The following is a 27225-nucleotide window of genomic DNA, read 5'->3' on the forward strand; positions in this document are numbered from 1 at the left end:
TGTACTCTTGTTAGCACGCTGTTTACGCTTACGTGCAGCATCGGCGGCTTTTCGCTCTTTGTCATTGGTATACTTATTATCAGACCTGATGTTACGTGCGCCATCAGCAGCTTTGGGCTCTGTGTCATTAGTATACTTAACAGTGTCGAGGCGCTTGCATCTCTCCTCTGTACTCTTGTTAACACGCTGTTTGCGCTTACGTGTGGCATCGGCGGCTTTTCGCTCTGCATCATTACCATACTTTATATCAGACCTGATCTTACGTGCGCCATCAGCAGCTTTACACTCTGTGTCATTGGTATACTTAACAGTATCCAGGCGCTTGCATCTATCCTCTGTACTCTTGTTAACACGCTGTTTGCGCTTACGTGCGGCATCGGCATCTTTTTGCTTTGCATTATTAGTATACTTTATATCAGACCTAATCTTACGTGCGCCATCAGCAGCTTTGGGCTCTGTGTCATTAGTATCCTTACTATTAGAGCTCATGTTGGCTAAGCTAAACAGCTTTAAGCGTGGTGGTGGCAAACAACAGGTTAATAAGAGGCAGTGTCAGGTAGTAGGAAAATAGCCAGTTAATAATAGGCAATAGTTCTTTGCAGGAATACAGATATTAATAAATAGGCAGTTTATATTGCAGAGAAATTGCTGGGCAATAATGGACAATGTCCTTATGTGGCAAATAATAGAGCAATATACCCAGTGTGGCAAAGAAGAGGTTAATAAACGGCAGTCTCTCAGTATAACAGTCAGTGAATAATAGGCAGTATATGGAGAAAACACCAAACAAAAGTTCAAAATTGGTGTGAAAATGTCACTGAACCACTTCACAACTAAATATATATAGTTTTGGTAAATGGTATTATCATTTTTTTGACGAAATTCGGCAGGAGCTTGAAGAGCGTCGTCACTGGGACCGCCTCCACGCAGTAAAAACTTGCTGTGAGGTAAAAATTCAAAAATCACACCAAAATGGCGGGCGGAGTGTGTCACAGTACGGCACATTTCTGATCGGTCGCTCGCGGCAGGCGGCAACCAATCAGAAAAGTGCCGCGCACCACGAAGGCATATATCTTTGTCCACCCTGAGCGGGTGTAGGACGCTGGTGACGTCACTTATCTCCGGACATTATCTCCGGACAAAGCCACGGAAGTTGGCACAAATTGCCGGAAGTAGTATTCTAGGCAATTATATATTAGATTTTAATGTTATCAGTAGTGTTGAGCATTCCGATACCGCAAGTATCGGGTATCGGCCGATACTAGCGGTATCGGAATTCCGATACCGGGATTCCGATACTTGGCGCGTATCGGATACCGGAATCGGAAGTTCAATGATTCAAAATTCAGAAATTCAGCCAATGAGAAAGATTCCAAGTGTGGGCACATCCTGTTTAGCATGGAGGGCATGAAACTACTGGCAAGGCTGTGATTGGCTGCTGAAATGATGTCATGATGCAGTTTAAAAGTCGCTGGCGCCATTTTGCGATCACTCTGCTGTGAATTCAGTTAGTGACAGGACGCTGTTTGCTGACTGAGGGACAGTTTAGAGATAGCGATTTGCTTCTTTGTGCTTTCCAAAGGCTAATTTAGCAACCGCTGTGTTCACCTACTATTCACCTTCCTTTTGCCTTGTAGCGCTGTTTTCACAGCGATCTGCAAGGTCTCTCTGTGTGTGTGTGTGAGTGCAGCCCACTCTCTAGTCTGAGTGCAGCCACATAGGCCATCCATAGCTGGTTGTATTCAGTTCAGGGAGGGTGGTTCATTGCCTCATACTGTCCTTTTTTTTTTTTTTTTTTGAAGTAGTGCAGGCTGCTGCACATTTTTTCCAAAAATTCCTATTAGTGTCTTTCCACCCGTCTCCAGCTAATTTGTGGAAAAACACTACATAGGATAAAGTAGAGGAGGGTTTTTGGGCCTTGCAGCGCCGTTTACGGCTGTCTGCACGGTCTCCGTGTGACTGCAGCTCGCCCTGTAATCTGTGAGCAGCTATAGCCTGGTTGTCTCCAGCTCAGGGTTTTTCACTGCGTCATACCGCCAAATCAATTTTCTTTTTTTTCAAAGTAGTGTAGTCTGCTGCTAATTTATTTTAAAAAATCCTATTAGTGTCTTTCCACCCGTCTCCAGCTAATTTGTGGAAAAACACTACATAGGATAAAGTAGAGGAGGGTTTTTGGGCCTTGCAGCGCCGTTTACGGCTGTCTGCACGGTCTCCGTGTGACTGCAGCTCGCCCTGTAGTCTGTGAGCAGCCGTAGCCTGGTTGTCTGCAGCTCAGGGTTTTTCACTGCGTCATACCGCCAAATCAATTTTCTTTTTTTTCAAAGTAGTGTAGTCTGCTGCTAATTTATTTTAAAAAATCCTATTAGTGTCTTTCCACCCGTCTCCAGCTAATTTGTGGAAAAACACTACATAGGATAAAGTAGAGGAGGGTTTTTGGGCCTTGCAGCGCCGTTTACGGCTGTCTGCACGGTCTCCGTGTGATTGCAGCTCTATCCGTTGTCAGTTCAGCCCCAAAAAAATAAATAAATAATAAAGTTCACCAAACACACCAGTTACACCACTTTACATTTGTGTAGGCCACATTAGCTCATATTCAAGTCTAGTCCACACTTTAGAAAATTAGTGTGTCTTATACCTGTTAGGAGGAGTTGCTCAGGAATAAGCACACAAAGCCGTTAGTACTTTTCTGCTTATCTTTATCAGTCAACCAAGATGAAGAAGGCAGTGAGTAAGGCACGTGGGCGTGGGCGTGGGCGCGGAGCAGGGAGGGGACGTGGGGATTCTGTGCCTGCTGCAGGCACCGGTGAGTCATCAGCACCCACTTTCACAAGGGAACAGTCGTTCATGCGCAGCTTTGTCGCCGAGCGCCGTACACCGCTGCTGCGTGAAGACCAAATTGAAGCCGTTGTGGGATGGATGGCAGCTAATGCATCAACTTCCATTAGTGCCACATCCTCTCAGACACAGAGCACTGGAGAGCAGCCATCTGTCTCTTCACCACCTGCAAAATTGCCCAGGCAGACAGAGATCCCAGGACAGGAGCAGTCTCTACTTCTGTTCTCTGAATCATCTCTTGGCTTGGAAACAGGGGGCCAGCCAAGCAGCATTGGAGAAATGGAAGAAGAGGCAGGGTGCAGTGATGCCCAACAGCTTTTTCTGTCTTCCTCTGAAGAGGCGGGTGGGCCAGTGGCTCCGGTCACCACCTCGCAGGCCGCATCAGCTGATGATGACACTCAGGTGCCACTTACTGGTGCGTGCTCTGCTGCTGAGACTACCCAGGAGGAGCAGTTGGGGGCAGAGGGTAGTGTAGATGATGAGGTCCTTGACCCATCTTGGCGTCAGGGACAGGAAGGTGGTGGGAGCAGCTCTGAGGAAGAGATTCCCCGTACGGCCCAAAGAGGGAGAGGGAGGGGGAAGACTGCGGATCCTGCAGCCTCCGCTTTGGCACCCGTAAGGAGCATGTCTCTTCCAAAAGTCAAAAGGGGGGCTCCCAAGACTTGCAGTGCCTGGTCCTTTTTTGACACAGTTGCAGATGACATTTGCTATGTCAGATGCAAGGTGTGTCATCAAAAAATCAAAAGAGGTCAAAAAGTCGCCAACCTCAATACCTCCAACATGTGGAAACATGTGCGCAACAGGCACCCGGCGGAGTTAGACAAACACACTGAAGAGCTAGGCCAACCAACAGCGGCAGCTACCACCTCTTCAGCTCGTGTTGCCTCTTCCTCTAGCTCACACGCAGCTGGTTCGGCTTCCTCCCAGGATCGCCGTGGAAGAACCTCTGGCCCTGTTGTCCAGAGACCCGCTGTCATTCCACCCGCAGCACCACTTTCCCAGTCAACCACACACTCCCAGCCCAGTCTACAGCCATCGGTAGTACAGGCATGGGAGAAAAGGCGGCCTTTCTCGTCAAACCACCCACGAGCACAGGCTCTGACTGCAGGCATTGCCAAACTTCTGTCACTGGAAATGCTGTCATTCAGGCTGGTGGAGACTGACAGCTTCCGTGACTTGATGTCATTGGCAGTCCCACAGTACAGTGTGCCCAGCCGCTTTTACTTCAGCAGGCAAGCCGTCCCTGCCCTGCACAAGCATGTGGAGGGACACATAAAACACGCGCTACTGAACGCCATCAGTAGCAAGGTCCACCTCACCACCGATGCGTGGACCAGTCAACATGGACAGGGGCGATACCTTTCCCTCACTGCCCATTGGGTTAATGTCGTTGAGCCGGGTACAGACCGTGCGAGTGGCGCAGGACGTGTCCTGCCCACTCCAAGGATTGCAGGAATCCATTCTGTACGCATTGACTCCTCCTCTTACACCAGTTCCTCAGAATCATCGCTGCAGGAGCCGTCACAGTCCACCTCCACATGGACCCGTGATGAACGTGTACCTGTTACGACCGACATGAGCACAGCCGTGGCCAAACGTCAACAGGCCGTCTTGAAATTAATTTTTTTGGGGAATCGTAGCCACACAGCGCAGGAGCTCTGGAATGCCATCAAGCAGGAGAGCGATGTGTGGTTTGAGCCAGCGAATCTCCAGCCAGGCATGGTAGTGTGTGATAATGGCCGAAATCTGGTGGCAGCCCTGGGCCTCGGCAACCTCACTCACATCCCATGTCTGGCACATGTGCTCAATTTGGTCGTGCAGAGTTTTTTGAGGGACTATCCGGATCTTGATGCACTGCTGCACAAGGTCCGCCTAGAGTGTGCTCACTTGCGGCGTTCCAGCACGGCAAAAGCGCGCATTGCGGCTCTGCAGCGCCGACACCGCCTGCCGGAACATCGCATCATATGTGACCTACCTACCAGGTGGAATTCCACGTTACATATGTTGGAGCGGTTGTGTGAGCAGCAGCAAGCTGTAATGGAGTACCAGCTGTATCAGGCGCAAAAAAGTCGCAGTCAGCGCCGTACAGACTTCACAACCACAGAGTGGGCCACTATGAAGGATGTCTGCCAGGTTTTGCGTCCCTTTGATTATTCCACGCGGATGGCGAGTGCAGATGATGCACTAGTCAGCATGACTGTCCCCCTTATCTGCCTGCTTGAAAAATCACTGCAAGCGCTAAGGGATGATGTTGTGGAAGAGGTGGAGGATGAGGATTCACCACTTCCATCATCTTCTGGACAGTCAGCGCCACGTGGTTCCTCACAAACGCGTAGGCAGGGGACAGTTTGTGAGGAGGATGAGGAGGAGTCAATGGAGGAGGAAGACATCCGTCCAGAGGAGGGAGTTCCCGAATTGTCCAGTACTCAGTGTGTACAGCGAGGGTGGGGTGATGACGAGCGGGCAGAGATCACGCCTCCAGCTGGGGACAGCGTTTCTTGGGCAGTTGGCAGTCTGCAGCACATGGTGGATTACATGCTGCAGTGCCTGAGAAACGACCGCCGCATCGACCACATTCTCAACATGTCTGATTATTGGGTGTTCACCCTCCTCGATCCTCGCTACCGGGACAACGTAGAAAGCCTCATCACACCGTTGAACCGGGAGCGAAAAATGCGGGAGTACCAAGACACACTGGTCAGTTCCATCATCTTCTCCATTCCAACTGAGAGAAGTGCTGCTAGTGCATTCCAAAGCAGCTCAGTGCGTCCAGGCAGTGGTGGAGGCTCTGCACAAAGAGGGAGCAGAAGCAGTGCCTCTGCCCAAGGCAAGACCAGTATGGCCGAACTGTGGCACAGTTTTCTGTGCCCGCCACAAAAGTCTACACCATCACAGACGGCTCCAGTCAGCAGGAGGCAACGGTTCCGTCAGATGGTGACAGACTACATGTCTTGCCCTCTTGCTGTACTCCCAGACGGCTCTTCCCCTTTCAAGTTTTGGGTCTCAAAGCTGGATACATGGCCAGAGCTAAGCCAGTATGCATTGGAGGTGCTGTCTTGCCCTGCGGCCAGTGTATTATCGGAACGTGTCTTTAGTGCTGCAGGTGGTGTACTAACTGACCGTCGCATGCGACTATCCTCCGATAACGTTGACCGGCTTACTTTCCTGAAAATGAACAAGGCCTGGATCTCGCAGGAATTTGCCACTCCTCCTCCTGATTAAATAATTAGGTCACTGTATACGTTATCCAGGTCTCCTGTTGTGTTCATCTTTCTACCACCTGAACTTAAATTCCTGGGCTCCAACACCGCCAGTTGAGGCTCAGATGTGCCGTCTGCACAGTCAAAACATACGACCCAGTGTTATTGGGTTTCAGTAACGTCAGCTGATCCCCAGCTGTGTAGCCGGCAATGTGTCATGCGACCGCCACGCTGACACAACAACTGAAATGTAAGGGAATCTGTCCCCCCCCCCCAAGGCGTTTGTTACTGAAAGAGCCACCTTGTGCAGCAGTAATGCTGCACAAGGAAAAAGGTAGCTATTTTGGTTTTGCTCCTTGCACACGCAAAACTTAACACTTATAAAATGTGTCCACTGATACCGTAAAACCGTCCCGGAGGTGGGACTTTCCTTCGTAATATGACGCAGCACAGCCGTCATTCCTACCCCCCCGGCGCCGCGCCCCGGCTCCTCAGCGTTGTTTGATTCCGTCCCGGAGCCTGCGCTGTTATGTTATCCCGTGGCCAGGCACACTTAGCGCTGCCCGTCTTCTGGCATCATTTGGTGTCAGGCTGGCTGCGCCTGTGTGGCCACGCTGGCCGAGAGCCCGCCTCGCAGTGTCTTCTGATTTAATCCCACTGGGGGCCTGGGATCTATGGACATGCGCAGTGCATATCTGAACCTCCACCTCTCACTCATCTCCCTATGGCTTCTTCAGACTGTTCGGTGTCAGCTGGTCCCTAATAGCATGCCACGGCCGTGACACCGCACAGTCTGAAAAAGAAGCCGTAGGGAGGGGAGTGAGAGGCGAGGATATGCACTGCGCATGGCCATGGATCCCAGGCCCCCAGTGGGATTACATCAGAAGACACTGCGAGGCGGGCTCTCGGCCAGCGCGGCCGCACAGGCGCAGCCAGCCTGACACCAAATGATGCCAGAAGACGGGCAGCGCTAAGTGTGCCTGGCCACGGGATAACATAACAGCGCAGGCTCCGGGACGGAATCAAACAACGCTGAGGAGCCGGGGCACGGCGGCGGGGGGGTAGTAATGATGGCTGTGCTGCGTCATATTACGAAGGAAAGTCCCACCTCCGGGACGGTTTCACGGCTTCAGGGGACACATTTTAAAAGTGTTTAGTTCTGTGTTTGCAAGGAGCATGATGAAAAGAGCCACCTTTTCCTTTTGCATCTTTTGTGCTGCACAAGCTGGCTCTTTCAGCTACAAACGCCTTGGGGGGGGGGTTAAAGGTTCCCTTTCGACTTTCTCAGGCTTCGGCCTACATTGTGTTCCTCTGCTTTTCCACCTGCCCCTGGGCTCCAACACCGCTAGTTGCCGTCCAGAAGTGCTGTACGCACAGTCAACAGTCGCTCCTCTGTTATTGGGGTTCAGTAACGTCAGCTGTTCCCCTGCTGTGTGTGTGGCAATCCCTCCTACCTCCTCCAACCTCCTCCTCCTCCACCTGTCCCTGGGCTCCAACACCGCCAGTTGCCGTCCAGAAGTGCTGTACGCACAGTCAACAGTCCCTCCTCTGTTATTGGGGTTCAGTAACGTCAGCTGTTCCCCTGCTGTGTGTGTGGCAATCCCTCCTACCTCCTCCAACCTCCTCCTCCTCCACCTGTCCCTGGGCTCCAACACCGCCAGTTGCCGTCCAGAAGTGCTGTACGCACAGTCAACAGTCCCTCCTCTGTTATTGGGGTTCAGTAACGTCAGCTGTTCCCCTGCTGTGTGTGTGGCAATCCCTCCTACCTCCTCCAACCTCCTCCTCCTCCACCTGTCCCTGGGCTCCAACACCGCCAGTTGCCGTCCAGAAGTGCTGTACGCACAGTCAACAGTCCCTCCTCTGTTATTGGGGTTCAGTAACGTCAGCTGTTCCCCTGCTGTGTGTGTGGCAATCCCTCCTACCTCCTCCAACCTCCTCCTCCTCCACCTGTCCCTGGGCTCCAACACCGCCAGTTGCCGTCCAGAAGTGCTGTACGCACAGTCAACAGTCCCTCCTCTGTTATTGGGGTTCAGTAACGTCAGCTGTTCCCCTGCTGTGTGTGTGGCAATCCCTCCTACCTCCTCCAACCTCCTCCTCCTCCACCTGTCCCTGGGCTCCAACACCGCCAGTTGCCGTCCAGAAGTGCTGTACGCACAGTCAACAGTCCCTCCTCTGTTATTGGGGTTCAGTAACGTCAGCTGTTCCCCTGCTGTGTGTGTGGCAATCCCTCCTACCTCCTCCAACCTCCTCCTCCTCCACCTGTCCCTGGGCTCCAACACCGCCAGTTGCCGTCCAGAAGTGCTGTACGCACAGTCAACAGTCCCTCCTCTGTTATTGGGGTTCAGTAACGTCAGCTGTTCCCCTGCTGTGTGTGTGGCAATCCCTCCTACCTCCTCCAACCTCCTCCAACCTCCTCCTCCTCCACCTGTCCCTGGGCTCCAACACCGCCAGTTGCCGTCCAGAAGTGCTGTACGCACAGTCAACAGTCCCTCCTCTGTTATTGGGGTTCAGTAACGTCAGCTGTTCCCCTGCTGTGTGTGTGGCAATCCCTCCTACCTCCTCCAACCTCCTCCTCCTCCACCTGTCCCTGGGCTCCAACACCGCCAGTTGCCGTCCAGAAGTGCTGTACGCACAGTCAACAGTCCCTCCTCTGTTATTGGGGTTCAGTAACGTCAGCTGTTCCCCTGCTGTGTGTGTGGCAATCCCTCCTACCTCCTCCAACCTCCTCCTCCTCCACCTGTCCCTGGGCTCCAACACCGCCAGTTGCCGTCCAGAAGTGCTGTACGCACAGTCAACAGTCCCTCCTCTGTTATTGGGGTTCAGTAACGTCAGCTGTTCCCCTGCTGTGTGTGTGGCAATCCCTCCTACCTCCTCCAACCTCCTCCTCCTCCACCTGTCCCTGGGCTCCAACACCGCCAGTTGCCGTCCAGAAGTGCTGTACGCACAGTCAACAGTCCCTCCTCTGTTATTGGGGTTCAGTAACGTCAGCTGTTCCCCTGCTGTGTGTGTGGCAATCCCTCCTACCTCCTCCAACCTCCTCCTCCTCCACCTGTCCCTGGGCTCCAACACCGCCAGTTGCCGTCCAGAAGTGCTGTACGCACAGTCAACAGTCCCTCCTCTGTTATTGGGGTTCAGTAACGTCAGCTGTTCCCCTGCTGTGTGTGTGGCAATCCCTCCTACCTCCTCCAACCTCCTCCAACCTCCTCCTCCTCCACCTGTCCCTGGGCTCCAACACCGCCAGTTGCCGTCCAGAAGTGCTGTACGCACAGTCAACAGTCCCTCCTCTGTTATTGGGGTTCAGTAACGTCAGCTGTTCCCCTGCTGTGTGTGTGGCAATCCCTCCTACCTCCTCCAACCTCCTCCTCCTCCACCTGTCCCTGGGCTCCAACACCGCCAGTTGCCGTCCAGAAGTGCTGTACGCACAGTCAACAGTCCCTCCTCTGTTATTGGGGTTCAGTAACGTCAGCTGTTCCCCTGCTGTGTGTGTGGCAATCCCTCCTACCTCCTCCAACCTCCTCCTCCTCCACCTGTCCCTGGGCTCCAACACCGCCAGTTGCCGTCCAGAAGTGCTGTACGCACAGTCAACAGTCCCTCCTCTGTTATTGGGGTTCAGTAACGTCAGCTGTTCCCCTGCTGTGTGTGTGGCAATCCCTCCTACCTCCTCCAACCTCCTCCTCGTCCACCTGTCCCTGGGCTCCAACACCGCCAGTTGCCGTCCAGAAGTGCTGTACGCACAGTCAACAGTCCCTCCTCTGTTATTGGGGTTCAGTAACGTCAGCTGTTCCCCTGCTGTGTGTGTGGCAATCCCTCCTACCTCCTCCAACCTCCTCCTCCTCCACCTGTCCCTGGGCTCCAACACCGCCAGTTGCCGTCCAGAAGTGCTGTACGCACAGTCAACAGTCCCTCCTCTGTTATTGGGGTTCAGTAACGTCAGCTGTTCCCCTGCTGTGTGTGTGGCAATCCCTCCTACCTCCTCCAACCTCCTCCAACCTCCTCCTCCTCCACCTGTCCCTGGGCTCCAACACCGCCAGTTGCCGTCCAGAAGTGCTGTACGCACAGTCAACAGTCCCTCCTCTGTTATTGGGGTTCAGTAACGTCAGCTGTTCCCCTGCTGTGTGTGTGGCAATCCCTCCTACCTCCTCCAACCTCCTCCTCCTCCACCTGTCCCTGGGCTCCAACACCGCCAGTTGCCGTCCAGAAGTGCTGTACGCACAGTCAACAGTCCCTCCTCTGTTATTGGGGTTCAGTAACGTCAGCTGTTCCCCTGCTGTGTGTGTGGCAATCCCTCCTACCTCCTCCAACCTCCTCCTCCTCCACCTGTCCCTGGGCTCCAACACCGCCAGTTGCCGTCCAGAAGTGCTGTACGCACTGTCAACAGTCCCTCCTCTGTTATTGGGGTTCAGTAACGTCAGCTGTTCCCCTGCTGTGTGTGTGGCAATCCCTCCTACCTCCTCCAACCTCCTCCTCCTCCACCTGTCCCTGGGCTCCAACACCGCCAGTTGCCGTCCAGAAGTGCTGTACGCACAGTCAACAGTCCCTCCTCTGTTATTGGGGTTCAGTAACGTCAGCTGTTCCCCTGCTGTGTGTGTGGCAATCACTCCTACCTCCTCCAACCTCCTCCTCCTCCACCTGTCCCTGGGCTCCAACACCGCCAGTTGCCGTCCAGAAGTGCTGTACGCACAGTCAACAGTCCCTCCTCTGTTATTGGGGTTCAGTAACGTCAGCTGTTCCCCTGCTGTGTGTGTGGCAATCCCTCCTACCTCCTCCAACCTCCTCCTCCTCCACCTGTCCCTGGGCTCCAACACCGCTAGTTGCCGTCCAGAAGTGCTGTACGCACAGAGCCAAACACCTCGCCAATGTGTTAGTGGGGTTCAGCACCGCCAGCTGTTCCCCTGCTGTGTATACGGCAACGTGTACTGCGACCGCCACGCAGGCACAACAAGTTAAATGTAAGGGAACCTGACCCCCCCCCCCCCCAGGCGTTTGTTACTGAAGGAGCCACCTTGTGCAGCAGTAATGATGCAAAGGGAAAAAGTGCCTCTTTTCGTGATGCTCCTTGCACATGCTGAACCAAACACTTATGAAATGTGTCCCCACACAGCGTTAAACCGTCCGGTAGGTGGAACTTTCCTTTGTCGTGTGACGCAGCACAGCCATCATTTTTACCCCCTTGGCGCCGTGCGCCCCCTCCTCAGCGTTGTTTGAATCTGTCCCGGAGCCTGCGCTGTTAGGTTAGCCCTTGGCCATGCACACATGTTGCGCTGCCCGTCTTCTGACCTCATTTGGTGTCAGGCTGGCTGCGCCTGTGCGGGTGCGCTGGCCGAGATCCCGCCTCGCAGTGTCGTCTAATGTAATCCCACCGCGGGCCTGTGATCCGTGCCCGTGCGCAGTGCATATCCTCTCCTCTCACTCCCCTCCCTACGGCTTCTTCAGACTGTGCGATGTCAGCTGGTCCCTAATAGCATGCCACGGCCGTGACACCGCACAGTCTGAAAAAGCCGTAGGGAGGGGAGTGAGAGGAGAGGATATGCACTGCGCACGGGCACGGATCACAGGCCCGCGGTGGGATTACATTAGACGACACTGCGAGGCGGGATCTCGGCCAGCGCACCCGCACAGGCGCAGCCAGCCTGACACCAAATGAGGTCAGAAGACGGGCAGCGCAACATGTGTGCATGGCCAAGGGCTAACCTAACAGCGCAGGCTCCGGGACAGATTCAAACAACGCTGAGGAGGCGGCGCACGGCGCCAAGGGGGTAAAAATGATGGCTGTGCTGCGTCACACGACAAAGGAAAGTTCCACCTACCGGACGGTTTAACGCTGTGAGGAGACACATTTCATAAATGTTAGGTTCCGCATGTACAAGGACCATAATTAAAAGAGCTAAGTTTACCTTTTCCAGCATTAGTGCTGTACACAATGGCTCTTTCAGCTGCAAACGCCTGGGGGGGGGGGGGGGGGGTTAAAGGTTTCCTTTCAACTTGCTCGAGTGCAGGCTTCGGCCTACACTCCGCTCCCCCTGCTCCTCCTGCTGACCCTGGGCTCTAACACCGCCAGTTTTTGCCCAGATGTGCTAGCTGCACAGAGAAAAACACCAGCCAATGTGTCAGTGGGGTTCAGCACCGCCAGCTGTTCCCCTGCTGTGTAGCCGGCAACGTGTCCTGCAAAAGCCACGCAGACACAACACACCCAAAGCTGCCGCCTGTGCAGGCTTCGGCCTACACTCCCCTCCCCCTGCTCCTCCTCCTCCTGCTCCTCCTCCTGCTGTCCCTGGGCTCTAACACACCGCCAGTTGGGGCCCAGATGTGCTAGCTGCACAGAGAAAAACACCAGCCAATGTGTCAGTGGGGTCCAGCACCGCCAGCTGTTCCCCTGCTGTGCAGCCGGCAACGTGTCCTGCAAAAGCCACGCAGACACAAGAACTGAAATTGAAGGGAACCTGTCCCCCCTCCCCCAGGCGTTTTTACGTTATCCAGCCACCTTGTACAGCGGTAATGCTGCATGTGTGCAAGGTGGCTCAGAAACGTATTCTCCTCGCACATGTGGAACTGAAAACACGTCTGAAATGTGTCCTCTGTGTGACCATTTAACCGTCCCGGTGGTGTGACTTTCCTTTGTAATGACACGCTGCAACCCCCTTGGTAGCGCTGCCCGTCTTCTGGCATCATTGTTTGGCTGGCTGCGCCTCTGCGGCCGCCCTGACCCACACAACGCCCCTCGGTGTCTTATTTATTGGGACTGCGAGGGTGTGATTGATGGGCAGGATCAGTGCATCAGTTCGCCTGTCCCTCCTCTCCTTCCGCCTTCTTCGGACTGTGCGGCTTCATGGCCGTGGCATGCGATAAGGGATCAGATGACGCCGCACAGTCTGAAGCGGGTGTAAGGACCCGAGTGTGAGAGGCGAACATATGTGCTGCGCCAGGCCCTGAATCCCAGCCCCGCAGTGTTTTAACAATGTTAAGACACTGCGGGGCTGGGATTCATGGGCATCGCGAACCGCACCGGCCGACATTACATGATGCCAGAAGATGGGCAGCGCTAACGGCGCTAGGCCAGGGGATAACACGACAGCGCAGACTCCTGTACAGCAAATAACAACGCTCGGGAGGCTGCACCCAGCACCAAGGTGGGATTCTTGACACCTGTGCTGCGTCTCATTACAAAGGGAACTCTCGCCTCCATTACACAGTTTGACTGTATAAAGGGCTAAATGTTATACGTGTTCCATTCAGCGTGTGCAAGGAGAAAAATTACAAGAGCAACCTTTGACTTGCGCAGCACTGCTGCTGCATAAGCTGTGGCTCTTCTACTTTGTAACCCCTGAGGGGGGGTTAAAGGTGACTTTTGAAATCGGTTCAATTAGGCTTCGGCCTACACTCTGCTCCACCTGCAGAGCCCGGGCTCCAACAACGCTAGTTGCTGTCCGGAAGTGCTGGCTGCACAGAGCCAAACACCTCGCCAATGTGTCAGTGGGGTCCAGCACCGCCAGCTGTTCCCCTGCTGTGTAGCCGGCAACGTGTCCTGCAAAAGCCACGCAGACACAACACACCCAAAGCTGCCGCCAGTGCAGGCTTCGGCCTACACTCCCCTCCCCCTGCTCCTCCTCCTGCTGTCCCTGGGCTCTAACACACCGCCAGTTGGGGCCCTAGGAAGACAAGCTTGAATAGGTCCCCATCCGGGTTCCAGTACCGTCAGCTGGTTCTCGGCAGTGTCTTTTGCTCTTGTACCTTCTGCTCCCCATCCTGGTTCCAGTACCGTCAGCTGGTTCCGGGCAGAGCCTTTGGCTTAGGTGCCTCCCTCTGGGTATCCGAGTTCCACCAACGTCAGGTGGTCCTTGGTAGTGCTTTCAGGCACGGGTACCTCCTGCTTAGTAACCGGGTTCCAGTAACGTCAGCTGGTCCTCGGTAGTTCCATTGGCTCTTGGACCTTCGGCTACCCATCCGGGTTCCAGTACCGTCAGCTGGTTCTCGGCAGTGTCTTTTGCTCTTGTACCTTCTGCTCCCCATCCTGGTTCCAGTACCGTCAGCTGGTTCCGGGCAGAGCCTTTGGCTTAGGTGCCTCCCTCTGGGTATCCGAGTTCCACCAACGTCAGGTGGTCCTTGGTAGTGCTTTCAGGCACGGGTACCTCCTGCTTAGTAACCGGGTTCCAGTAACGTCAGCTGGTCCTCGGTAGTTCCATTGGCTCTTGGACCTTCCGGTAGCCATCCGAGTTCCAGTTCCATCAGCTGTTTCTCGGCATTTTCTCAGCCTTCTTGTACCTTCTGCTACATTTCCAAGTTCAAGACCCGAAAGACGATGACCCGGAAGACCACCCCTAAGATGATGACGACACCAGAGACGACAACCACCGAGATGACGACGACCCTGGAGACGATGACCCTGAAGACGACCCCGATGACGACGACCCCGATGACGACGACCCCGATGACGACGACCCTGGAGATGACGACCCTGGAGATGACGACGACAACCTGGAAGACCGAGAAGCAGAAGAACAAGAGGCTGCAGAACAAAGAGCAGAAGAACATTAAGCATAAGACTAAATATCAGAGCAAAAGATATTATCTAAATTATAAGCAGAAGAAGACTAAGCAGTGTATGGGGGTGAGTCCGTTCCTCCTCGTGGTGCCCCTGGATAAAGCCTGATGCTGCAGGCCAAACTGAACGCGGACAAATGTAACTGTTTTGTGACAGGCAGAACGGAAGGTGTAATCTTCAAACTTTTATAGATAACAACTACGGGAATGCCTGTCACAAATAAGAATATGATGAAGAAGTTGAATATAAAAAAGATAATAGTTAAATAAAAAAATATGAACAATGTAAAAAAAAAAATATATATATACGTAGGAAAGAAGAAGATGAATAAGGTGAAGAAGTTGATGTCACAGAAGCTGATGATGAGGATAATGAAGAAGAAAGTGTGGGAGAAATAAAAAATAGGGTGAAGGGCGTGGAAGTAGTGAAACATCAATATCTGACAAAATAAATAAAAAATTAACATAGTCAAATTCTTTCTAACGCCGAACGTAATAAAAAAATAAAAATACTGCTATTCTATTTGATTGGGATAAACCCCTGTGCCTTTAATGTCTCCGCCACCTCCCCCAATACATCCTACATTATTCTTAGTTGTTTTCCTTCATGTAGAATTAACCTACAAGGAAAGAAAGGGTTTATTTTAATTCCGATATTTTCGTCCCATTGACTTGCATTGGGATCGGGTATCGGTATCGGATTGGATTCCGATACTGTGACGGTATCGGCCGATACTTTCCGATACCGATACTTTCCGATATCGGAAAGTATCGCTCAACACTAGTTATCAGTGTTTACCTTTGAACGTTTATATTGTATTGTCCTGTCACCAGCCATGTGTACGATTATCGGCCGAAAGCCTCTCTGGAACCAATAATCACCCCATGTAAAGGTATCTTTATAAGTTAAAGATTCAGAATACTATGACTTTTATCATATCCTGAACAGTCAAGTTTTTTATGAACCGTTAAGGTTTTCTGGTTGAAGGAAAAAAAACTGAGTGTTTACAGTTTGAAACCATAAAATGTTGAAAAATTATGTCATTCTTGAGTATATCACTCAATGGTGCTCATAAACGTGTCAAATTTGATCTATAATATACTTTAATATACGTTACTTTAATCTTTAATATACTTAAGAACAGGGCCCCAGACATCACACAGGGGGTCTGAAACACCTGCACAGTGGTCCAAAATATCGCTGTGCTCTGCCTGGGGCCCCATATGCTGCCTGGGGCCCCTGTGCTCTGCCTGGGGCCCCATATGCTGCCTGGGGCCCCTGTGCTCTGCCTGGGGCCCCTGTGCTCTGCCTGGGGCCCCATGTTCTGCCTGGGGCCCCTGTGCTCTGCCTGGGGCCACTGTGCTCTGCCTGGGGCCCCATATGCTGCCTGGGGCCCCTGTGCTCTGCCTGGGGCCCCATATGCTGCCTGGGGCCCCTGTGCTCTGCCTGGGGCCCCATAGGCTGCCTGGGGCCCCTGTGCTCTACCTGGGACCACTGTGCTCTGCCTGGGGCCCCATATGCTGCCTGGGGCCCCTGTGCTCTGCCTGGGGCCCCTGTGCTCTGCCTGGGGCCCCATATGCTGCCTGGGGCCCCTGTGCTCTGCCTGGGGCCCCATGTTCTGCCTGGGGCCCCTGTGCTCTGCCTGGGGCCACTGTGCTCTGCCTGGGGCCCCATATGCTGCCTGGGGCCCCTGTGCTCTGCCTGGGGCCCCATATGCTGCCTGGGGCCCCTGTGCTCTGCCTGGGGCCCCTGTGCTCTGCCTGGGGCCCCATGTTCTGCCTGGGGCCACTGTGCTCTGCCTGGGGCCCCATAGGCTGCCTGGGGCCCCTGTGCTCTGCCTGGGACCACTGTGCTCTGCCTGGGGCCCCATAGGCTGCCTGGGGCCCCTGTGCTCTGCCTGGGGCCACTGTGCTCTGCCTGGGGCCCCATATGCTGCCTGGGGCCCCTGTGCTCTGCCTGGGGCCCCATATGCTGCCTGGGGCCCCTGTGCTCTGCCTGGGACCACGGTGCTCTGCCTGGGGCCCCATATGCTGCCTGGGGCCCCTGTGCTCTGCCTGGGGCCCCATAGGCTGCCTGGGGCCCCTGTGCTCTACCTGGGACCACTGTGCTCTGCCTGGGGCCCCATATGCTGCCTGGGGCCCCTGTGCTCCTCTGCCTGGGGCCCCATATGCTGCCTGGGGCCCCTGTGCTCTGCCTGGGGCCACTGTGCTCTGCCTGGGGCCCCATATGCTGCCTGGGGCCCCTGTGCTCTGCCTGGGGCCCCATATGCTGCCTGGGGCCCCTGTGCTCTGCCTGGGGCCCCTGTGCTCTGCCTGGGGCCCCATGTTCTGCCTGGGGCCCCTGTGCTCTGCCTGGGGCCACTGTGCTCTGCCTGGGGCCCCATATGCTGCCTGCGGCCCCTGTGCTCTGCCTGGGGCCCCATATGCTGCCTGGGGCCACTGTGCTCTGCCTGGGGCCCCATGTTCTGCCTGGGGCCACTGTGCTCTGCCTGGGGCCCCATAGGCTGCCTGGGGCTCCTCGGCCTCCGATTTGGTGGGCGGGGACCCTCGGCCTCCAATTTAGTGGCGGGGACCCTCGGCCTCCAATTTGGTGGGTGGGGACCCTCGGCCTCCGATTTGGTGGGCGGGGCCCCTCGGCCTCCGATTTGGTGGGCGGGGCCCCTCGGCCTCCGATGTGGTGGTCGGGGCCCCTCGGCCTCCGCTTTGGTGGGCGGGGCCGGGCCCCTCGGCCTCCGCTTTGGTGGGCGGGGCCGCTCGGCCTTCGATTTGTTGGGCGGGGCTCCTCGGCCTCCGATTTGGTTGGCGGGGCCCCTTATCCTCCGATTTGGTGGGCGGGGACTCTCGGCCTCCGATTTGGTGGGCGGGGACCCTCGGCCTCCGCTTTGGTGGGCGGGGCCCCTCGGCCTCCGATTTGGTGGGCGGGGCCCCTTGGCCTCCGATTTGGTGGGCGGGGACCCTCGGCCTCCGCTTTGGTGGGCGGGGCCGGGCCCCTCGGCCTCCGCTTTGGTGGGCAGGGCCGCTCGGCCTTCGATTTGGTGGGCGGGGCTCCTCGGCCTCCGATTTGGTTGGCGGGGCCCCTCGGCCTCCGATTTGGTTGGCGGAGCCCCTCGGCCTCCGATTTGGTGGGCGGGGACTCTCGGCCTCCGATTTGGTGGGCGGGGACCCTCGGCCTCCGATTTGGGGGGCGGGGACCCTCGGCCTCCGATTTGGTGGGCGGGGACCCTCGGCCTCCGATTTGGTGGGCAGGGACCCTCGGCCTCCGCTTTGGTGGGCGGGGCCCCTCGGCCTCCGATTTGGTGGGCGGGGTCCCTCTGCCTCCGATTTGGTGTGCGGGGACCCTCGGCCTCCGCTTTGGTGGGCAGGGCCCCTCGGCCTTCGATTTGGTGGGCGGGGACCCTCGGTCTCCGATTTGGTGGGCGGAGACCCTCGGCCTCCGATTTGGTGGGCGGGGACCCTCGGCCTCCGATTTGGTGGGCGGGGACCCTCGGCCTCCGATTTGGTGGGCGGGGACCCTCGGCCTCCGATTTGGTGTGTGCTCTGCCTGGGGCCACTGTGCTCTGCCTGGGGCCCCATATGCTGCCTGGGGCCCCTGTGCTCTGCCTTGGGCCCCATATGCTGCCTGGGGCCCCTGTGCTCTGCCTGGGGCCCCATATGCTGCCTGGGGCCCCTGTGCTCTGCCTGGGGCCCCATGTTCTGCCTGGGGCCCCTGTGCTCTGCCTGGGGCCACTGTGCTCTGCCTGGGGCCCCATGTTCTGCCTGGGGCCACTGTGCTCTGCCTGGGGCCCCATAAGCTGCCTGGGGCCCCTGTGCTCTGCCTGGGACCTCTGTGCTCTGCCTGGGGCCCCATATGCTGCCTGGGGCCCCTGTGCTCTGCCTGGGGCCACTGTGCTCTGCCTGGGGCCCCATATGCTGCCTGGGGCCCCTGTGCTCTGCCTGGGGCCCCATATTCTGCCTGGGGCCCCTGTGCTCTGCCTGGGGCCCCTGTGCTCTGCCTGGGGCCCCATGTTCTGCCTGGGGCCCCATGTTCTGCCTGGGGCCCCTGTGCTCTGCCTGGGGCCCCATATGCTGCCTGGGGCCCCTGTGCTCTGCCTGGGGCCCCATATGCTGCCTGGGGCCCCTGTGCTCTGCCTGGGGCCACTGTGCTCTGCCTGGGGCCCCATAGGCTGCCTGGGGCCCCTGTGCTCTGCCTGGGACCACTGTGCTCTGCCTGGGGCCCCATATGCTGCCTGGGGCCACTGTGCTCTGCCTGGGGCCATTGTGCTCTGCCTGGGGCCACTGTGCTCTGCCTGGGGCCCCATATGCTGCCTGGGGCCCCTGTGCTCTGCCTGGGTGTAGGACACTGGTGACGTCACTTATCTCCGGACATTAGCTCCGGACATTATCTCCGGACATTAGCTCCGGACAAAGCCACGGAAGTTGGCACAAATTGCAGGAAGTAGTATTCTAGGCAATTATATATTAGATACCCCTCCTCACATGTAAAGCGCCATGGAATAAATGGCGCTATAACAATAAATAATAATCTAATATATATTTGCCTAGAATACTACTTCCTGCAATTTGTGCCAACTTCCGTGGCTTTGTCCGGAGCTAATGTCCGGAGATAATGTCCGGAGCTAATGTCCGGAGCTAATGTCCGGAGCTAATGTCCGGAGCTAATGTCCGGAGATAAGTGACGTCACCAGTGTCCTACACCCAGGCAGAGCACAGTGGCCCCAGGCAGAGCACAGGGGCCCCAGGCAGAACATGGGGCCCCAGGCAGAACATGGGGCCCCAGGCAGAGCACAGGGGCCCCAGGCAGCATATGGGGCCCCAGGCAGAGCACAGGGGCCCCAGGCAGCATATGGGGCCCCAGGCAGAGCACAGTGGCCCCAGGCAGAGCACACACCAAATCGGAGGCCGAGGAGCCCCCCCCACCAAATCGAAGGCCGAGCGGCCCCGCCCACCAAAGCGGAGGCCGAGGGGCCCGGCCCCGCCCACCAAAGCGGAGGCCGAGGGGCCCCGACCACCACATCGGAGGCCGAGGGGCCCCGCCCACCAAATCGGAGGCCGAGGGTCCCCGCCCACCAAATCGGAGGCCGAGGGTCCCCGCCCACCAAATTGGAGGCCGAGGGTCCCCGCCCACCAAATCGGAGGCCGAGGGTCCCCGCCCACCAAATCGGAGGCCGACGGTCCCCGCCCACCAAATTGGAGGCCGACGGGCCCCACCAACCAAATCGGAGGCCGAGGAGCCTCGCCCACCAAATCGAAGGTCGAGGGGCCCCGCCCACGAAAGCGGAGGCCGAGGGTCCCCGCACACCAAATCGGAGGCAGGGGGGCCCGGCCCCGCCCACCAAAGCGGAGGCCGAGGGGCCCCGACCACCACATCGGAGGCCGAGGGGCCCCGCCCACCAAATCGGAGGCCGAGGGGCCCCGCCCACCAAATCGGAGGCCGAGGGTCCCCGCCCACCAAATCGGAGGCCGAGGGTCCCCGCCCACCAAATTGGAGGCCGAGGGTCCCCACCCACCAAATCGGAGGCCGAGGGGCCCCGCCTACCAAATCGGAGGCCGAGGGTCCCCGCCCACCAAATCGGAGGCCGAGGGTCCCCGCCCACCAAATCGGAGGCTGAGGGGCCCCGCCCACGAAATCGGAGGCCTGGGGTCCCCGCCCACCGAATCGGAGGCCGAGGGGCCCCGCCCACCACATCGGAGGCCGATGGGCCCCGCCCACCAAATCGGAGGCCGAGGGTCCCCGCCCACCAAATCGGAGGCCGAGGGTCCCCGCCCACCAAAGCGGAGGCCGAGGGTCCCCGCCCACCAAATCGGAGGCCGAGGGTCCACACCAACCAAATCGGAGGCCGAGGGGCCCCGCCCACCAAATCGAAGGCCGAGGGGCCCCACCCACCAAAGCGGAGGCCGAGGGTCCCCGCACACCAAATCGGAGGCAGAGGGACCCCGCCCACCAAATCGGAGGCCGAGGGTCCCCGCCCACCAAATCGGAGGCCGACGGTCCCCGCCCACCAAATTGGAGGCCGAGGGGCCCCACCAACCAAATCGGAGGCCGAGGAGCCCCGCCCACCAAATCGAAGGTCAAGGGGCCCCGCCCACGAAGGCGGAGGCCGAGGGTCCCCGCACACCAAATCGGAGGCAGAGGGGCCCGGCCCCGCCCACCAAAGCGGAGGCCGAGGGGCCCCGACCACCACATCAGAGGCCGAGGGGCCCCGCCCACCAAATCGGAGGCCGAGGGGCCCCGCCCACCAAATCGGAGGCCGAGGGTCCCCGCCCACCAAATTGGAGGCCGAGGGTCCCCACCCACCAAATCGGAGGCCGAGGGGCCCCGCCTACCAAATCGGAGGCCGAGGGTCCCCGCCCACCAAATCGGAGGCCGAGGGTCCCCGCCCACCAAATCGGAGGCCGAGTGGCCCCGCCCACGAAATCGGAGGCCTGGGGTCCCCGCCCACCAAATCGGAGGCCGAGGGGCCCCGCCCACCACATCGGAGGCCGATGGGCCCCGCCCACCAAATCGGAGGCCGAGGGTCCCCGCCCACCAAATCGGAGGCTGAGGGTCCCCGCCCACCAAATCGGAGGCCGAGGGTCCCCACCCACCAAATCGGAGGCCGAGGGTCCACACCAACCAAATCGGAGGCCGAGGGGCCCCACCCACCAAATCGAAGGCCGAGGGGCCCCGCCCACCAAAGCGGAGGCCGAGGGTCCCCGCACACCAAATCGGAGGCAGAGGGACCCCGCCCACCAAATCGGAGGCCGAGGGGCCCCGCCCACCAAAGTGGAGGCCGAGGGTCCCCAACCACCAAATCGGAGGCCGAGGGTCCCCGCCCACCAAATCAGAGACAGAGGGACCCCGCCCACCAAATCGGAGGCCGAGGGGCCCCGCCCACCAAAGCGGAGGCCGAGGGTCCCCGCCCACCAAATCGGAGGTCGAGGGTCCCCGCCCACCAAATCGGAGGCCGAGGGTCCCCGCCCACCAAATCGGAGGCCGGTCCCCGCCCACCAAATCGGAGGCTGAGGGTCCCCACCCACCAAATCGGAGGACGAGGGGCCCCACCAACCAAATCGGAGGCCGAGGAGCCCCGCCCACCAAAAGTAAGTGCGGCCGCAAAAGTAAGTGCGCCCCCGGGTGCAAAAGTAAGTGTGCCCCCGGGTGCAAAAGTAAGTGCGCCCCCGGGTGCAAAAGTAAGTGCACCCCCGGGTGCAAAAGTAAGTGCGCCCCCGGGTGCAAAAGTAAGTGCGCCCCCGGGTGCAAAAGTAAGTGCGCCTCCGGGTGCAAAAGTAAGTGCGCCCCCGGCCCCGGGTGCAAAAGTAAGCGCGCCCCCCAGTCCCGTGTGTGAAAAGTGCTGCTGTAAAGCTGGTAGCGCTGTTCAAGCACCATGTATTTCCTTCAGGAAATGCCCATCTAATATATAATTGCCTAGAATACTACTTCCTGCAATTTGTGCCAACTTCCGTGGCTTTGTCCGGAGCTAATGTCCGGAGATAATGTCCGGAGATAATGTCCGGAGATAATGTCCGGAGCTAATGTCCGGAGCTAATGTCCGGAGATAAGTGACGTCACCAGTGTCCTACACCCAGGCAGAGCACAGGGGCCCCAGGCAGCATATGGGGCCCCAGGCAGAGCACAGTGGCCCCAGGCAGAGCACAGGGGCCCCAGGCAGCATATGGGGCCCCAGGCAGAGCACAGTGGTCCCAGGCAGAGCACAGGGGCCCCAGGCAGCCTATGGGGCCCCAGGCAGAGCACAGGGGCCCCAGGCAGAGCACAGGGGCCCCAGGCAGCATATGGGGCCCCAGGCAGAGCACAGTGGCCCCAGGCAGAGCACAGGGGCCCCAGGCAGAACATGGGGCCCCAGGCAGAGCACAGGGGCCCCAGGCAGAGCACAGGGGCCCCAGGCAGCATATGGGGCCCCAGGCAGAGCACAGGGGCCCCAGGCAGAGCACAGGGGCCCCAGGCAGCATATGGGGCCCCAGGCAGAGCACAGGGGCCCCAGGCAGCATATGGGGCCCCAGGCAGAGCACAGTGGCCCCAGGCAGAACATGGGGCCCCAGGCAGAGCACAGGGGCCCCAGGCAGAGCACAGGGGCCCCAGGCAGCATATGGGGCCCCAGGCAGAGCACAGGGGCCCCAGGCAGCATATGGGGCCCCAGGCAGAGCACAGTGGCCCCAGGCAGCATATGGGGCCCCAGGCAGAGCACAGTGGCCCCAGGCAGAGCACAGGGGCCCCAGGCAGCATATGGGGCCCCAGGCAGAGCACAGTGGTCCCAGGCAGAGCACAGGGGCCCCAGGCAGCTTATGGGGCCCCAGGCAGAGCACAGTGGCCCCAGGCAGAACATGGGGCCCCAGGCAGAGCACAGGGGCCCCAGGCAGAGCACAGGGGCCCCAGGCAGCATATGGGGCCCCAGGCAGAGCACAGGGGCCCCAGGCAGAGCACAGGGGCCCCAGGCAGCATATGGAGCCCCAGGCAGAGCACAGTGGTCCCAGGCAGAGCACAGGGGCCCCAGGCAGCCTATGGGGCCCCAGGCAGAGCACAGTGGCCCCAGGCAGAACATGGGGCCCCAGGCAGAGCACAGGGGCCCCAGGCAGAGCACAGGGGCCCCAGGCAGCATATGGGGCCCCAGGCAGAGCACAGTGGTCCCAGGTAGAGCACAGGGGCCCCAGGCAGCCTATGGGGCCCCAGGCAGAGCACAGGGGCCCCAGGCAGCATATGGGGCCCCAGGCAGAGCACAGGGGCCCCAGGCAGCATATGGGGCCCCAGGCAGAGCACAGTGGCCCCAGGCAGAGCACAGGGGCCCCAGGCAGAACATGGGGCCCCAGGCAGAGCACAGGGGCCCCAGGCAGAGCACAGGGGCCCCAGGCAGCATATGGGGCCCCAGGCAGAGCACAGGGGCCCCAGGCATCATATGGGGCCCCAGGCAGAGCACAGCGATATTTTGGACCACTGTGCGGTGTTTCAGACCCCCTGTGTGATGTCTGGGGCCCTGTTCTTAAGTATATTAAAGATTAAAGTAATGTATATTAAAGTATATTATAGATCAAATTTGACACGTTTATGAGCACCATTGAGTGATATACTCAAGAATGACATAATTTTTCAACATTTTATGGTTTCAAATTGTAAACACTCAGAGTTTTTTTTACTTCAACCAGAAAACCTTAACGGTTCATAAAAAACTTGACTGTTCAGGATATGATAAAAGTCATAGTATTCTGAATCTTTAACTTATAAAGATACCTTTACATAGGGTGATTATTGGTTCCAGAGAGGCTTTCGGCCGATAATCGTACACATGGCTGGTGACAGGACAATACAATATAAACGTTCAAAGGTAAACACTGATAACATTAAAATCTAATATATAATTGCCTAGAATACTACTTCCGGCAATTTGTGCCAACTTCCGTGGCTTTGTCCGGAGATAATATCCGGAGATAAGTGACGTCACCAGCGTCCTACACCCGCTCAGGGTGGACAAAGATATATGCCTTCGTGGTGCGCGGCACTTTTCTGATTGGTTGCCGCCTGCCGCGAGCGGCCAATCAGAAATGTGCCGCACTGTCAAGAATTGTCAAGAGCTGGTGAGTGCAGCCATTTTTTGTTCTTTCTTACTATTATTTATTAATTGTATTATTCTTACATTTGAATAAATAAAGTATATATGGATTCTAGACTCCCGATTCTTTAGAATTGGGCTGCCATCTAGTAATAATAATAATAATGTTGCACCCTCCTTGACCATAAAGTAAGTTCAGTATCCCACCTGCATCAGAGATTCGTGGAGCCTGTTCAGGTCCACCATGTGGAGATTTCCAATGACCGGCAGAGGCATAGGTCCAGGGGGCATCTTTGCTGTGCTCTTCTTAATTCCATTTATCCAATAGATGAATAGTGCAATGAAAATTGCCAAAAAGTAGGCAATAAAAGCCATAACGAAGTATTGGTAAGAGTCCGTTCTGACTGTGCTCCTGTCCTTATATTTATACACAAGGGCTTATTTTTCCTCCATGTGTTAATTGTTACTAGAGCACAAATAAACTATAATTAACTGATTGGTCCATTGCCATTTACCTTGGGCAGACAATCTTGGCTTGGCTGTTCTTGTTTTTATATACATAGAATTGTGCATTTCATCCAAATAAATGTTGGCCAAGTGCATTATAATGTGATCTGTCCAGTGGGATAAAGGAATATGACTTGCAGTTTTTTATCTTATCCGTTCTGCAGCTGTACCAGCGCCAAGGTGTGAAGTTCACATACTAATGTTTGGGGACACGAATGAATCTATTTGCAGTTGTAGCAGAATGAACTTTATATCTACTGTGCTGGAGTCTATTGCACTAGATTTTGTGTATTAAAGTTTTTATAAATTACCAATGTAATCAGCTAAACAGAATTTGGTGGACAAAAGGTTGAAAAGATTTTCCAGTTTTTAGAGATGTCTGAGAATTACATCTATGGGAGCCTAGAAGTTGCGTCTCCAACATTGGTCTACATTGAAGAAAGAGAACCTCATTGAAAAAATTGTGCCAGGTTTTGCCACAAAGAACATGATCTACAGAATAAGCCCAGTACCTACAGCATTAGCTATATTTAATTCAGGAGGAACAATCAAGGTAATGCATGTTGTGAATAGTAATATATGTTTTTTTCAATTGAATCTGGATAAAATTGTATTCCCAGCAGTGGCGTCATAAAGAAATTGAAAACCTTTTCTTGCTTTCCATCACCGATTGCAGCTGATCTCTAGAAGCTCAGCAGTGATGAGATTAGATTATTATTGAAGAACGTTTCGGTCGAAACAGTGGTTAAAATGAACCTGTCAGCAGGATTGTGCTCATTAACCTACAGACACCTACACTCAGTTTGGCGCCATTACACTAATTAAAATGATACCTTGGCTGATGAAATCTGTCTTGTGGTTGTTGTTTAATCTTTATTTGCAGTCTTCAGTTAATGAGAAAAAATATATAGGCTCCATCAATGCGATAGATGCTAGTGCGCTGCCACTGGCGTCATTTCGATTAAGCCACTTTTTTTCCAGTAAAGTGGCATCGGTGGTGGCGCCTATGCATTAGCATCTATTGCATTCCAATAGATGATGCTGCACAGGCGATGCCAGCTACATCTTGATGGAGACTTTTTTTTCTCTACCAAAATGGCAGCGGTTGCTGAATGCCCACTCTCATTTTACCTTGGGCATATTATTACTAAAACAACACAGGGTGAGGGTAAAACAGTAAAACAGTGTGGAAATACTTTATTGATCCACAAAAACAGGCAAATAACACATAGAACAGTCCCAGCACAATACCCCAGATGGTTCACATTACAGAGTCTTATTATTCTGCTCACTCACCAGAAAAACAGCATCTGTGACTTCATAGCTTACTGGTCCAACTACACCACCTTTGGCATGCACAGAGAGGAGGTAACAAAAAGCTTAGGAAGATGACAGTCCATCGGGGTACAAGGTCAGTTGACCAGAGGATCAAAACCTGGCTTCTCCGAACATCTCCATGGAGCCAGGTGACCAGTGGGTCCCATTCCCCACAACCCTAAATGTATCCATGGTTCAGCGATGGCCAATGGAGCTGAATTCTTCCCGCCTGGGCCATGGTCTCTAAGCTGTCATCCTGTGGAATGTCAAATCTGTGTCCCTCGTGATGGAGCGATGATGTTCTGACTGCTGTCTTATAAAGTGCATCTGATTCTTTGGATGTCGGGATGTCTTGGCTGACTCTGTGTATGATTGTAAATTTCTCCCTTATATAGCTAAAATAGCTGCTATCCTTAAAGGCAGCATTCACAGGTAAAGGGGAAGAATTATGACAAGATCAACTCACATTCTTTAATTATTTAATTTATTTGCATAGTTTTTCTTCCTCTATATTTCAAGTAAACAAACTGGCTGGCCTGGACAATGTGTAATCAACATATCAGCAAACATCATTGTTCAATGACCCTGTATTACTAGTCATCCAGTATAACAGCACAATATGTTACAACAAATTGTCAACTTACAAGTCAATATTACAGGTTTATACAAACAAAAGTCTGTGTTTTCTTGACCAACCAAAAAGAAACACATACTTTCAAAAGTCAACTTATAGATAACAGTCTATTCCTCCTGGCTTGCTGAAAATAGACGTCTGGTTAATACAGATAAAATACTGTGTCATCACAAGGAGTTTAATCCACATCTTGAATCAACACTTAAGGTACCGTCACATTAAGCGACGCTGCAGCGATATAGACAACGATGCCTGTTGTGATCCGCTTTTTGGGCTCCCCTAGTGGTGGCTGGTGGTACTGGAGACTTGTGTGTTCTTTTCTGCCTCAGCTCACCTGCTTCCATCAGTTTTGGGAGTTCCCTATTTAGCCTTGCTCTCCAGTCACTTCCTTGCCGGTCATCATTGTAACCTGAGTCTTTCAGTTGCATGTTCCTGCTACCAGTCTGCTGATCAGCTAAGTGGACTCTTGTCCTTTTTGTTTTGTATTTTTTGTCCAGTTTACAGTTTGTCATTTCCTGTTACTGGAAGCTCTTGTGGACTGAAATTGCCACTCCTGTGTCATGAGTTGACACAGGAGTCTTAAAGTAATTTCAGGATGGGTTTTTGAAAGGGTTTTTCAGCTGACCGTGAAGTCCTCTTTTGTATCCTTCCTCTA

The 27225-nt window shown here is 55.7% G+C and overlaps 1 protein-coding gene across 1 annotated transcript in view; it reads right to left on the reverse strand.

Moving 5' to 3' along the window:
* Positions 1 to 24598, reverse strand: part of LOC143785756 (cytochrome P450 2K1-like) — an 82833-nt gene extending 58235 nt beyond the window's left edge. Inside the window, exon 1 of the mRNA XM_077274851.1 lies at positions 24320 to 24598. Within this exon, the coding sequence (XP_077130966.1) occupies positions 24320 to 24487 (168 nt within the window). The 5' untranslated portion in view covers positions 24488 to 24598. The remainder of the gene's footprint in view (positions 1 to 24319) is intronic.
* Positions 24599 to 27225: the final 2627 nt, after the last annotated feature.

The sequence above is a fragment of the Ranitomeya variabilis genome, chromosome 7 (assembly GCF_051348905.1).
Source record: "Ranitomeya variabilis isolate aRanVar5 chromosome 7, aRanVar5.hap1, whole genome shotgun sequence".
NCBI classification, from domain to species: Eukaryota; Metazoa; Chordata; class Amphibia; order Anura; family Dendrobatidae; genus Ranitomeya; species Ranitomeya variabilis.